This window comes from Rhincodon typus, chromosome 15 (genome assembly GCF_021869965.1).
Source record: "Rhincodon typus isolate 14 chromosome 15, sRhiTyp1.1, whole genome shotgun sequence".
In the NCBI taxonomy this organism is placed as follows: Eukaryota; Metazoa; Chordata; class Chondrichthyes; order Orectolobiformes; family Rhincodontidae; genus Rhincodon; species Rhincodon typus.
In genome coordinates, this window is record NC_063346.1 from 62147718 (window position 1) to 62161315 (window position 13598).

The 13598-nt window shown below is 40.4% G+C and overlaps 1 protein-coding gene across 1 annotated transcript in view; it reads left to right on the top strand.

Moving 5' to 3' along the window:
* Positions 1-11528, top strand: part of LOC125484942 (probable G-protein coupled receptor 139) — a 70962-nt gene extending 59434 nt beyond the window's left edge. Inside the window, exons 2-3 of the mRNA XM_048605584.1 lie at positions 7527-7587; positions 10636-11528. Coding sequence (XP_048461541.1) covers positions 7527-7587; positions 10636-11528 — 954 coding nt within the window. The remainder of the gene's footprint in view (positions 1-7526; positions 7588-10635) is intronic.
* Positions 11529-13598: the final 2070 nt, after the last annotated feature.

Sequence of the window (13598 nt, forward strand, 5' to 3'; positions counted from 1 at the left end):
CAGGGCTGAGCTACAACTGAACAATGGTGGGACCAGTGCTGCAGTGAGTCACCAAACAGTGAAGCAAGGAAAGCAATTTGGAGAGATATTGCAAATTAAATAGCAGAGACAAGACAGCAGAGAATGGCATTAGATGAGAAATTATAAACAGACTATGACAGGAGGAGATAAAAGTACATATCCATGAGTACATTAACAGATAAGGCTAGACATTCCAAAACAGTGAAAGAAAATCTAAAGGCTTTGTATCTAAAAGCACACGGCATACAAAATAGATGAGTTAATATATAAACACAAATAAAGTATGATCAGATAATCATTGTTCTTACAACTTATAATACACTATACTATCCCAAATGTCATACCTTAAAAACTATCTTGCCACATTCAACACACAACGAACTATCCCATAATCCAATTGAATTTGCAATCCAATGACAGAATTCTCAATTCCATATTGATGCATCATACTATTTTAAATGATGAATATTACCTTTCTCCAGGGCAATGAGACCATAAGATACAGGAGCAGAATGAAGCCATTTGGCCCAATGAGTCTGCTCCATCATTCAATAATGGATAATATATTTCTCAACCCTATTCTCCCACCTACCATCTGTGACCTTTAACCTTCTTACCAACAAAAAGAAAATGAGCCTTCTGTGGAAATGAGTACAATAGATTCACCACCCACCTCATAACAGCTCTGAATAGTCATCCCTTCACTCTGAGGCTGTTCCTTCAGGTCCTAGTCTCACCTAGGGTGGAAATGTCTTCTCCACGTCCACTCTATTCAGGATGACTGTGCTTGAGCTCTGTAGCTATCAAGCTGTTGTTTACTCATACATTAATCATTGTTACAACATTAAATGTCTAAGACAACACAAACTACAATCTGAGCAATTGGTCATGAGATCAGTGACAGACAATATCGCAGTGAAAACTGGTAAAAGGAATGACTGATTTATGACTGACATGTGCCTCTGTCTGTCTTTCCAGCCATACTTGTTTCTGAGGGTTGGGCCATGAATTTGTACTGGAATGGTCCCCATTTATTGGTAAATCATTGCAACGGTATGCAACTTTGTTCCGTGGGATGGCTGACCAGGAGATTCAGCCACACTTCCCATGTGCTATCAGGGGCATTAGGAGGATTTGCAGAATGACAATCAACTCATCTGACCACATTATAAACATGCCTTCCATGGCTAATAAGTCCACTAAACCGTACGATATAAGAGTATAATTCAGCCATTTGGCCCATCCAATCTGTTCCACCATTTGATCGTGGCTGATATGTTTCTCAACCCTATTCTCCTGCCTCATCCCTGTCAACTTTGATTACCTGAATTATCTGCAAGAGCTATATTGAACTACTTCTTTAAAACACAAAATGTTTTGTCCACAACCACTTTCTGTGGTACTGAATTCTACAGATTTACTTTCTGGCTGGTGAAGAACTTTCTCCTCATCTCAGTCCTAAAACATTTACGTCTTATCCATAATATCTCTGGTTCCATACTGCCCCACCATTGGCATCATCCTTCCTAATCTAAGTTGTCTAGTCCTGTTAGAATTTTGTGGGTTTTGATGAGATGATCCTCATTCTTCGAAACTCCACTGAATACAATCCTAACTAACTCAATCTCTCCTCATACACCAGACCTGCCATCCCAGGATTCAATTTCATAAACCTTTGCTGCAACCCTTCAAAAGCAAAAACGTCTTCTCTCAGATAAAGAGACCAAAACTGTAAACAATATCCCAGGTGTTGTTTCGCCAATGTCCTATATAATTGCGGCAAGACATCCTTATTCCTGTATTCAAGTCCTCTCACTCTGAAGGCCAACATATAGTTTGCCTCCTTTACTGCCTGTTGTACCGATGTGCTTAATTTCAGTGACTGGCACACGAGGAGTCATAGAGTTATACAGCATGGAAACAGACCCCGGTCCAGCTTGTCCCTGCCGACCAGATATCCTAAATTAATCAAATCTAATTTTCCAGCATTTGGCCCACATCCCTCTGAGCCCTTCCTATTCATTTATACACATCCAAATGCCCTATAAATGTTGTAATTGTACCAGTCTCCAACACTTCCTCTGGCAGCTCATTCCATACATGCACCATCCTCTGCATGAAAAATTTGCCCCTCAGGTCCTTTTTAAATCTTTCCCCTCTCACCTTAAACCTATGCCCTCTAGTTTTGGACTCTCCTACCACGGGGAAAAGACCAAGGCTATTCACCCTGTCCAAGCCCTTCATAAGTTTATAAACCTCTATGAGGCCACCCTTCAGCCTCTGACACTCCAGGGAAAATAGCCCCAGACTCTTCAGCCTCACCCTCCAACTCTGGCAACACCCTTGTAAATCTTTTCTGAACCCTTTCAAGTTTCACATCTTTCCTATAGCAGGGAGACCAGAACTGAATGCAGTATTCCAAAAGTGAGCTGAACAATGTCCTGTACAGCCGCAACATGACGTCCCAACTCCCATACTCAGTGCACTGACCAATAAAGGCAAGTATTGTTAGGAGTGACTGCAGTCCTAGTGGAGATGAAATCCCCGCAGTGGATATCCTCAACTGTGTTTTATGGCATTACCATCATGCTAAACAGGATAGAGTTAGAATCCAGCAGCTCAAGTCTGGATGTCAATGAGAAGTAACGGGCCATCAGCAGCTGTAGCAGCAGAATTGCATTGCACCACAACCTGGAACCTCATATCCCTTACTCTACCACTACCATCAACACAAGCAGGTCAGGCAACAGCTGGGGAGCGAGAACAAGGGTTAAAGTTTCAGGTTCATTACTTTTCACCAGAACTAAAGGCATTCCTTTAGAAATATATTTACCATCAAGTAAGGAGATCAACCCTGGGTTCAATGTGAGGTGCAGGAAGTATGCCAGAGCAGCATCAGGTATACATAAAAATGAAATCTCAACCTGGTGAGATAAAAAGAGGGCTAATTGCATGCTAAAATAAGTTTCTGCAGACAGAACTAAATAATCTCGTAATCAATGGGATCAGATCAAGTTTTGCAGTTCTGCCACATTCAGTCATGAACCGTGCTGGACAATTCAATCTCTAGCCTGAGGAGAAAGGTCCATGAACAGCCCCATCCTCAATGCACTGTGAGCCCAGCTTCAGCACAAAATACAAGGCTGAAACATTTTCATCTATCTTCAGCCAGAAATGCTAAATGGAAGATCCATCTCAGCTTCCTGCTGAGGTCCCAAATATTATAGATGCCAGTCTGCAGACAACTGATTCATACCATTTGGGAGTCCCTGACAACATGTCCATCCTGGCATTCTCCACTGTCAGAATGAGGCCAAAGGAAACTGGAGGAACAACACCTGATATTTTGCCTTGGGAGCTTACAGCCCAATGGCCTCAACATTGGCTTTACCTGCTTCAAAGTCCCTCCATCCCCAGCCTTATCCCATGTCCAGGCCTCCCCCTCCTCCTCACCTCCTTGACCCGACAGAACCTGTCCATCTTCCTAATTACCTATTTGCTGCACCCTTCCCACTGACCAATCACAATAACCCCCTACCTGCATCCACCTATCACAATCTCTCCTACCCTTCCCCCAGTCCCCAGCCCCTACCTGTATTTATTTCTGGCCTCCTCTCCCCCTCCCCAGTCCTGACAAAGGATTTCAGCCTGAAACATTGACTTTCCTGCTTCTCTGATGCTGTCTGACCTGCTCTGCTTTTCCAGCCTCACACTTCTAGACTTTACCCCCAGTCAATCTGTTCCACTATAGCCACAACACTGTACCTCACCCATGAAATAGAAATTGACCTCATTCCATTTTGTCCAAAATCAAATCAATCTTTGTACCCACCTCAAACATCTCCTCTCAATTACCAGCAAAGTGTTGGAAAGTGTGACATACCCAAGATTAAATTTTAGTTAGCCAGAGTCCAGGCCTTTAGTTTTTTTTAAGTCAGTTTTCTTTCTACATGAACTCCACAAACTCCAACACAGCTCACTTGTTCCCCAAATGTCCAATTAAGAGGTCACCTAATTATCCTTTAGTAAACATAAAACCATCACTTATTCCCTAGTTTGATTTGATCTCCTGCATTCTTGCCAAACGTTACGAGATAATAACAGAATGTATTGTCACCAGTGCTATCAAGTGGCATTTACTTACCAATAACCTGTTTGATGCTGCCAGAATTGCTCAGCTTGTGACTTCATTACAACTGTGGTACAGACTTGACAAAGGAACCAAATGTGAGCTGGAAGTGACTGGTCTTGACATCAAGGCAGCATTTGACTGAAAGTGGCATCAAGGAACCCTAACAGAACTGAATTCAATGGGAATGAAGTGGAAACTTCTCTGCTGGTTGGAGTCATACCTGGCACAAAGGAAGTTGTTTGTCATTAGGGGTTAATTATCTCAGCTCCATGACATTGATATAGGAGTTCCTCAGGGTAACGAGTTTCTTCCAATTATTTTGAGTTGTTTCCTCAATAAACTTCCCTCCAAAATATGGTTAGAAGTGGAAATGTTCACTGATGATTACAGAGTTTTGTCTCCCTCACAACACCTTAGTTAGATATGCACAGAATCTGTGTGAAAGAGATACACAGCAAGAGTTCAACAATGTTCAGGCTTGGGCTAATGCTAGTGGTGCTGCTGTGGTTTATCCTGTCAGGAAATCTGCTGCCATGGCATGCCACATTCATCCTTCTTGTGCTATCCTCACATAGACACTGTATCTCATGTACAACTGTTCTGCGATATTGGTCATCCAGTGCCACGGTTGATTCCTGTTTCTGCTGCCCCATCCCAACTTTGCTCTCCAGAAGAGATCTCACTTCTTTGATCAAATGGTCAGAGTTTCCATTTCTTTTCACTTTTATTTGCGTTCTTCTTGCCCTTACAATGAACAACCTCTTCTGATGATCTGGTCGTGTAATTTTAAGCATACATCTTTGAATTCACATTTGAAAGTCCTCTATTTTCTTCCACACATCTTTATTCACGGTCCAGGTTTCTAAGGTGTACAGGAAAGTGGTTAGAATTTTTTTTTCTTTATTCATTCATGGGATGAGGGCGTCGCTGGCCAGGCAGCATTTATTGCCCATCCCTAATTGCCCAGAGGGCAGTTCAGAATCAACCACATTGCTGTGGATCTGGAGTCACATGTAGGCCAGACCAGGTAAGGATGGCAGTTTCCTTCCCTAAAGTTAGTGAACCAGATAGGTTTTTCCTGATAATCGACAATGGATTCATGGTCATCATTAGACTCTTAATTCCGGATATTTATTGAATTCAAATTTCATCATCTGCCATGGCGGGATTCACACCCAGGTCCCCAGAACATTATCTGGGTCTCTGGATTAACAGTACAGCGATAATACCACTAGGCCATTGCCTTCCCTACATGTTATGTAGCATGTTATGAGTTTTTTCTTCATGAGCATCTCGCATTTTCCTGTCGATAAATCCTTCATTGTAGAATTCCATGTGGCTACCTCTACTCTTCTTCAAAAATCTGGTCCACATCTGCCATCTTCAGTTATCATTTAACTTAAATAGACAAACTTATTAACTTATTCTATGTGCATTGCACAGGCTGCACCTGAACTGGAATGGTGGTGGGATGCAAGTGCAGTTGGTATGTGTTTAAACTTGGTGTGGGTATGGGATAGAAATTAGAGATACAGTAATGGGTGATTCATAGACAAGTGCTGAAGAACAACCAAATCAATCCAGAAACAAGTGCAAATATAGTGAAGTTAAAGGCACAACAAAGCATGGCAAGGCTGGATGGCATTCATTTTAATACAAGGAATCTTGCAAGTAAGGCAGATAAGTTGAGGAGACATGATAAGATTTTGACAACAGAGATATTATTGGGTAGGAACAGGACTTGAAGCTCAATCTTCTAGGGTATGGAATCTTCAGTCAAGACAAGGGAGAGTTGTAAGAGATGATGGTATTGCAATGTTGATCAGGAAGTCAATTACGGCAGTAAAGAGGAATGATATCCTAGAAAGTTCCTCAAAAGAGACTATATGGATTGAACTTTAAAAACAAACAGCACAAACACTTTGCTGGGTGTGTACTATAGACTCCCAAACAGGGAGCGATAGGAAGATAGTGATGTAGGCAAATCTCAGAGAAATGTAAAAATGATAATGTTATAATAGTAAGAGATTTCAACTTCCCAAATATTAATTGGGATGGACAAAGTGAGAAAGATTTAGAGAGGATTTATTTCTTGAAATGTATCCTTTTTAATGAGCTTTTTTAAGCCAGCAAGTAGAAAGTCCTACAAGGGACTGGCTGGTGCTCAATCTAATTTTAGGTAACAAAGCTGGGCAAGTGGTAGATGAGGCAGCGGGGAGCATTTTGGCAATAGTGACCATAATTCATTAAAATGTAAGGCAATTATGGTAAAGACAACAATGGACCAATAGTAAAGATTCTGAATTGAGGGAAGGCTGACTTAAATATGATAAGACAGGATCTGGCTAAAATGGACTGCAGGAAGCTGCTTGCAGGAAAATCCATGTCAGACCAGTGGGAGACATTCAAAAAGATAATAGTGTAAGAGCAGGGCCAACATGTTCCCATATAGATGAAGGTTGGGATCAACAACTGCAGAAATTCCTGGATGTCAAGGATCAGATAAAGTAAAAAATGGCAGCTTTTGGCAGCTACTGAACGCTCAAAAACCAGATGCACTAGAGGAGTACAGAAACTGCAGGGTTTACTTAAAAAATAAATTGGGAGAACGCAGAGGCACCATGAAAAAATGCTGGCAGGTGACATTAAGCAAAATCCAAAGGTGTTTTATAAGTATACTGGGGCAAGAGAATAACCAAGGCAAAAGGAAGGTAATTTCAGGACCAAAGTGGCAATCTGTACGTGGATCTAGAAGACATAGCTGAAGGTTTAAATGAGTACTTTTCACCTGTATTCACAATAGAGGAGGATGATGTAGTTTTAGAAATCGGGGATGGGGACTGTGGTATACTTGAACAAATTAGCTTTGAGAAGGAGAAGGTATTAGCGGTTTTAGCAGATCAAAAGTAGATAAATCCCCCAGACCCAGACGAGGTGTAACAAAAACAGAAACTGCTGGGAAAACTCAGGAGGCCTGGCAGCATCTGTGGAGAGAAAGCAGAGTTAGCTTTTTGAGTCCAACGAGCTTACTTCAGAATGATCGGAACAGAGCCCTGCAATCCCCTCCCTTCCCTCTCACTGCAGCCTGGGATACACCACATCTCGCAAAAAAAAACTGTGTATGTTGGAAATCAGAAACAAAAACAGAAATCTGGAGAGATGTCACAGGACTAGAAGACAGTTAATGTTGTACTGTTATTCAAGAAGACTGGTATGGTTAAACCAGTAATTTATCGGCCAATCTGGATTACAAAAAGTCTGAGGGACAGAATTAATCTCCGCTTGGAGAGGCATTGATTAATTAAGCACAGTCAGCAGTGCTTTGTTAGGGGGAGATCACGTCTAAACAAAATTTGAATGTTTTTTTCATAAGATAACCAGGTGGGTAGATGAGGAAATCGATGAAGCTGAAGTGGACTTTGGTAAGGCTTTCGGTAACAGTCGCATGGCAGACCAGTCAAATTGGATTCAAAATTGGCATAGTGACAGGAATTTTAGAGGGGGGTTAAGAAACAAAATTTCTTTTGGGTAAATTTCTGGAACTCACTGCCTAAAAGAGTAGCAAAGGCAGGAACACTTAAGAAGTATAAGCTACGGGTCAAGTACTCGAAAATGGGATCAAAACAGATAGATGCTTAATGACCATTACAGACACAATGGGCTGAATGGTTGTTTTACACACTGTAAAAAACCCTAAGACTCTGTGTGACACTGTCCAATTTAATCTTCCCTCTAATGTGTTACTTATAGTTACTGCTGTTCTGGTCTTTTTGCTATCTTTACTGAATCCAATTTCTAAACCTCTAGACGTTACTTGAGTTACTCTATTTTATGGGACCTCCTTTGATGCTGCAGAAGTAGCACGTATTTCGGCGAACCACAAGTGCGTTATGTTCTTGAGTCCAATTGTCTGTTTGTTCTGTGTATAGATTTAATCATTTTGGTGACAGTAAACAGCATTGTCATACTCCTCTCTTCTCTTGAAACATGTCTCTGATATCCTTCAATCACATTGCTGCTTGGTATTTGGTTCCATTGTAGATTCTGAATAAATCTCACATGTTCACTGTCAATGTCACATTTCAGCAATGCACCTGTCAGTTTTTGCTGATTAACATGATTGAATGCTTACATCAGGTTGCATTGAAAAATTGTCTCTCTCAACTTGTAGCCATTCAAATAATAATCTGCCTGCATACTTTTGCTACCAAAACGTTGAACCTCACATTATCCACATTATACCCTATCTGCCATGCATTGGCTCACTCACTCAGCCTGTCCAAATCACACAGCAATACCTCTCCATCCTCCTCACAGTTCAGTGTTCCATTCAGGTTTGTACCATCTATAAATTTTGAGATATTCCATTTAGTTCCCTCATCTAAATCATTGACATACATTGTGAATAGCTAGCGGTCTAGTACTGACCACTGTGGTACCCCACGAGTCACTGTATGCTATTCAAAAAAAAATCCATTTATTCCTATTCTTTGTTTCCTGTCTGCTAGTCACTTTTTTGACCAACTCAATACATGACCTCCAATCCCATGGACTTTAATTTAAGACAGTAATCATTTATTTGGTACCCTATCTGAAGCCTTTTGAAAATCCAAACAAACCAAATTGACTGACTGCCTGGATTAACTTTATCAGTTACATTCCAAAAGAATTTCAGTAGATTTTTCAAACATGACTTCCCTTTTGTCAATTTATGCTGATTGTATCAGATTCTACATTGTTTTCTAAGTGCTCTGCGATAACATCCTTCATATTGGACTCAAGCGTTTTCTCGCGACTGATGTCAGATTCACTGGTCTATGATTCCCTGTTTTCTCTCTAGCTCCCTTTTTAAACAGTCCATTTATAATAGCTACCCTCCAAACTGCAAAAACTGTTCCTGATTCTAAAGAATCTTGGAAAATGACCATCAATGCACCTAATATTTCCTTAAATCCTTGGGATGTAGATTATCAGACCCGCCTCTTCTCAGCCTTGAGTCACATCAATTTCTCTCACAATTTCTCTGTGAATACATATTTGTTTCAGGTCCTTCCTTTCACTAAACCCTGTCTTCCCTCTCATTTCTGGTGCATTATTTGTGCCCTCCTTTCTGAAGATAGAAACAAAGTCTGAATTTACTTCATCAGTCATTTCTTTATTCACACCCTGTTTGTGACTGTAAGGGACTGACAAAAGTGTTCATCAATCTTTTTCTCCTTACGTGTCCAAAGAAACTTTTACAGTCAGTTGTACATTCCCCACAAGCCCTTGATTGTCCTTTGCTGACTTCTAAACTGTTCCAAACCCTCAGGTCTATTGCTTTCTCTTGCCAATTAGTATGCTTCTCTTTTGCATCTAAGACTCTCTAACTTCTCTCATAAGCCATAGTTTTGCCACTGTTCTCTTTGCACTCTTGCATCAAACAGGAAAAACAATATTTGTAGTTCACCCATTCGTTCTTTGAAGGCTTGCCATTGCATATCGACTGTTATTCCTTTCAATAACCTTTCCCAATCCATTGTAGCTAACTCCTGCCTCAATCCATCGTAGTTTCCCTTATTAAGATTCAGGACCCTACTCTCAGAATCATCCATCTCACTTTCCATCTGAATGGCAGTGGTACAAGAAGACCACACACCACCACCTTCTCAAGGATACTTAGGAGTGGGCAGCAAATCCTGCCTTTGCCACGGGTGCCCAAATCACAGGAAAGAATGATATGAATATACTATGGCTACTTCTGAAATCAGCCCTGCATCCTTCTGGAACATTCTCCAGACATTCACACATGCTTTGCAGAACATTTTACTGTCTGCCTCTTATTTCTGTGATTCCAGTCTACTATAGGTATTCTGCACTCTAATACATTTTTATTTCAGGTTTCAGGTTTGTTTGTTCAAAGGAGTGTAAATAATATCAACCTAACTACCTCCTTGGAGGATTTGATTGCTAATGTATATAGACTCCTTGAGTTGGTGACAAGTTCAATTAAAGGTTGAATTATTTGACATAAAAAATGAAGTATCCTTTCAATCCGGTACCAACACTTGCTGACGTTGAGTTCATTTACTGCCCTGTGCTTATAGCTATTGGAGTGTGTGGTAAGTAATATCTGTCCACATTTGTGTAATTTATTAACTGTTTTTGCTTTGGAAATGATGCATAATCCAGGCAAGAATGGCGCTCAGAACTAAGCCACTAATGCCAAAGGGATTGGACACATCCAAGGATAGTGATGGTGGTGTGTGCAAAATTCTCTGCAATGAAATATCTGGGGACTATTCATGCATGCTTTTAAAATTGATATCACCTCAATTTGTAGAAATTGGGTAAAAGAAAAGGTCTTCTCACAAAACATTTCCTATGAAAAACATCTGTGAATTAGATGGAATTATCGAATATTTGATGTAGCAAATTCAACAGAAGATCTGGTCAAACTCATGTATTAACCTTATCCACCTGGATTTATTTATTTATTGCAGTTAACGTGTTGGCAATTGTGATCCTTTCTCAGAGAGCATGCGGTCTCAGTAAGTGTATCACCCAGTACCTGATAGCAATGGCAACAGCAGATTTCCTCGTTGTCATTGCTGATGTGATGTTGAGGTGGCTTATTTTGTATTTCCCAGTATCTTTCCTGGATATTACTCATGTCTGTAGTTTTGTAATGGTGCTCATTCCTGCAACAACAATACATTCCATCTGGATGACTGTTGCTTTCACCATTGATCGATTTGTGGCTATTTGCTGTCCAAAGCTGAAAACCAAATACTGCACTGAAAAAACTGCATCTGTGATTATTGGAACAGCGAGTGTGTTGAGTTATTTGGAATGCATTCCCTGGTTTTTCAAATTCAAATCCAAATACATCTTCAATAACCTGCAATGGTTTTGTATTACAAAACCAGAGTATTACACTTCAATTTTCTGGGCGGTTTATGAAATATTCCATCGCCTTCTCGCCCCTTTACTGCCATTTGTTATTATTCTTCTTTTGAACACTCTCACCGTCAGACATATTTTAGTCGCAAGCAAAGCGCGCAGGAGACTCCAGAAGGACAGTGACAGGGAGCGGTCCAGTGACCCAGAGATGGACAAACGCAGAAAATCCATTATTTTACTTTTTGCTATCTCAGGCAGCTTCATTATTTTATGGACCCCTTACGTAGTATGCTTCCTATATCAACGAATTTCATTAATGTATGATTATTCTTCACTTTCACCAACTGCAGGTACCATTGGATACATGCTCCAGCTCCTCAGTACTTGTACAAACACTTGTATATACACCGTGACCCAGAGTCAATTCCGAGAGCAGCTGAAAGCTGTTGTGAAGATCCCTTTCACTCTGATTCTCAGATCAATCAAACAGTAAATGTAATAGTTTGCACACACTAGAATTTAATTCCATCTCATAAATCATCTTATATCTGAGCTGAGCATTTCTAAGCCCACAACACAGTGAAGCACAGTTTTCTCCACAGAAGACGCATCACAGAAAATCTTCATTAATTTTCAATTTTCAATGGCTTATCCATTTCCCCTCTGGAAGTTATTTTTTATCAGCCTCCAGCATTCTGACTGTCCACACTGTCACAGACTCATGAGTAAATTGTTTGCTTTATAGTTTCCCTTTACTTCAATTCTTTTCCCCTGATTTTTCTGGCCACTACAATTATGTCAGTATGAAGGTTTTCTTCTCATAGATTATATCATGGTCTTGACTACTTCTTTGGAATTGCTCTTGAATGACTCTGAGAAGAACAGGCCCTATTTCTGCAGTCTCACCACTTAACTGAAGTTCCTCATCCCTAGTATAAGCAGTAAATCCACTCCACAACCTCAAAATGTCCTTTAACTTATCCCCAGAGCAAAAGTGAATACTGCATCCTGGGATATTAAGAGATGTAACCACAGTGGTAGCAGATGTATTGGTAGCACTCTTCCAAGAATCCTTAGATTCATGAGAAGTCCGAGAGGATTGGAAAACTACTAATATGACATCTTTATTTAAAAGGGAAGGTTATAAAAATAGACCTGTAAGTATAGGCTAGGTGTGCTTTGATTTATTCATCTAAAGGTACTCAATTTTTTTTGCACCAATTTGATTCTTATGTTCAATACCTGCAAACATCTTGCAAGTGAATACTCAGGTGTCTTCTCCATTTCCCTCAGTCTCTGTAGTCTGCATGCCTTTAAAAGTAGTACCACTTTACGTATATGTTGCTATTCTCTCATGGCAGCAAGGTTTTGGACAGTAATATCAATGACCAGCCACAATCTGATTTGATTTGATTTATTATTGCCACATGTGCTGAGACAGAGTGAAAAGTATGGTTTTGCTGCTAAACTGGCAAATCATGCTATACATAAGTACATCGTGGTAGAACAGATTGCAGAATATAGTGTTACAGGTGCAGACAAGGTACAGAGAACAATCAACTCTAACATGTGAGAGGTCTGCTCATAAGTCTGATTACAGCAAGGAAGAAGCTGTTCTAAATTCGTTCTAAATCTGTTCTAAATCTTGCGATGCATTCGGACAGTATGCTTTCTAATCAAATGATGGGACAGACTCAATGAAGGAAACAGTTTCCTCCCATTCTGATCTTCTGATCTCTCTCCACTGAGACAGGCCATCCTGTTTTTTAGACCATTAATGGGAAACCATGAACCTGAGACAATCACGCTGTTTACTAGCTGATGGTGTTACAATTGGTCTCATCACTTATTCTGTTGATCCAACAGTGCTAATTTGTTACAGTCTATCGAAATGTTTACAGGTAGTTCTGCTATAATGCATGCTTTATTAACACAAGAGATAACAAGGTGTAGAGCTGGATGAACACATCAGGCCAAGCAGCATCAGAGGAGCAGGAAAGCTGACGTTTCAGGTCTAGACCATTCTTCAGAAAGAAGCTCCTCTGATGCTGCTTGGCCTGCTGTGTTCATCCAGCTCTACACCTTGTTATCTCAGATTCTCCAGCATCTGCAGTTCCTACTATCGCTTCATTAACACAAATAGACTGTAACACGACTGATGAATAGTGGATGCTGTTTCGATAACACAAACTTTCTGCTGTGCAGGCAGAGCAATTTTCTACAGCGATTTCCTGATTTTGCAATTTTCTATGGTGATTTTCAATTGTGTGAGGTCACACAAGAACGCAACTATCATGTTATAGGAGAACTACCTGTACACCTCATTCAGATTATGTTGCAAAGTCACAGGATGCAACCTTGTTTCTCTTATTGATCCAAATGTCAGACAGTCTACCTGACTCTTTAAATCGCAAACCTCACTGCTGTTACTCTGAGGCAGATTAGCCCACTGATTATACGATTGAAACACCACTGTTACACTGAGAATAATGCCCTAACCTGTTTGCACCACGCAGATGGAGTCCAGTGAAACAGTCTAGCCCACTGCTATGGCCATTCATTT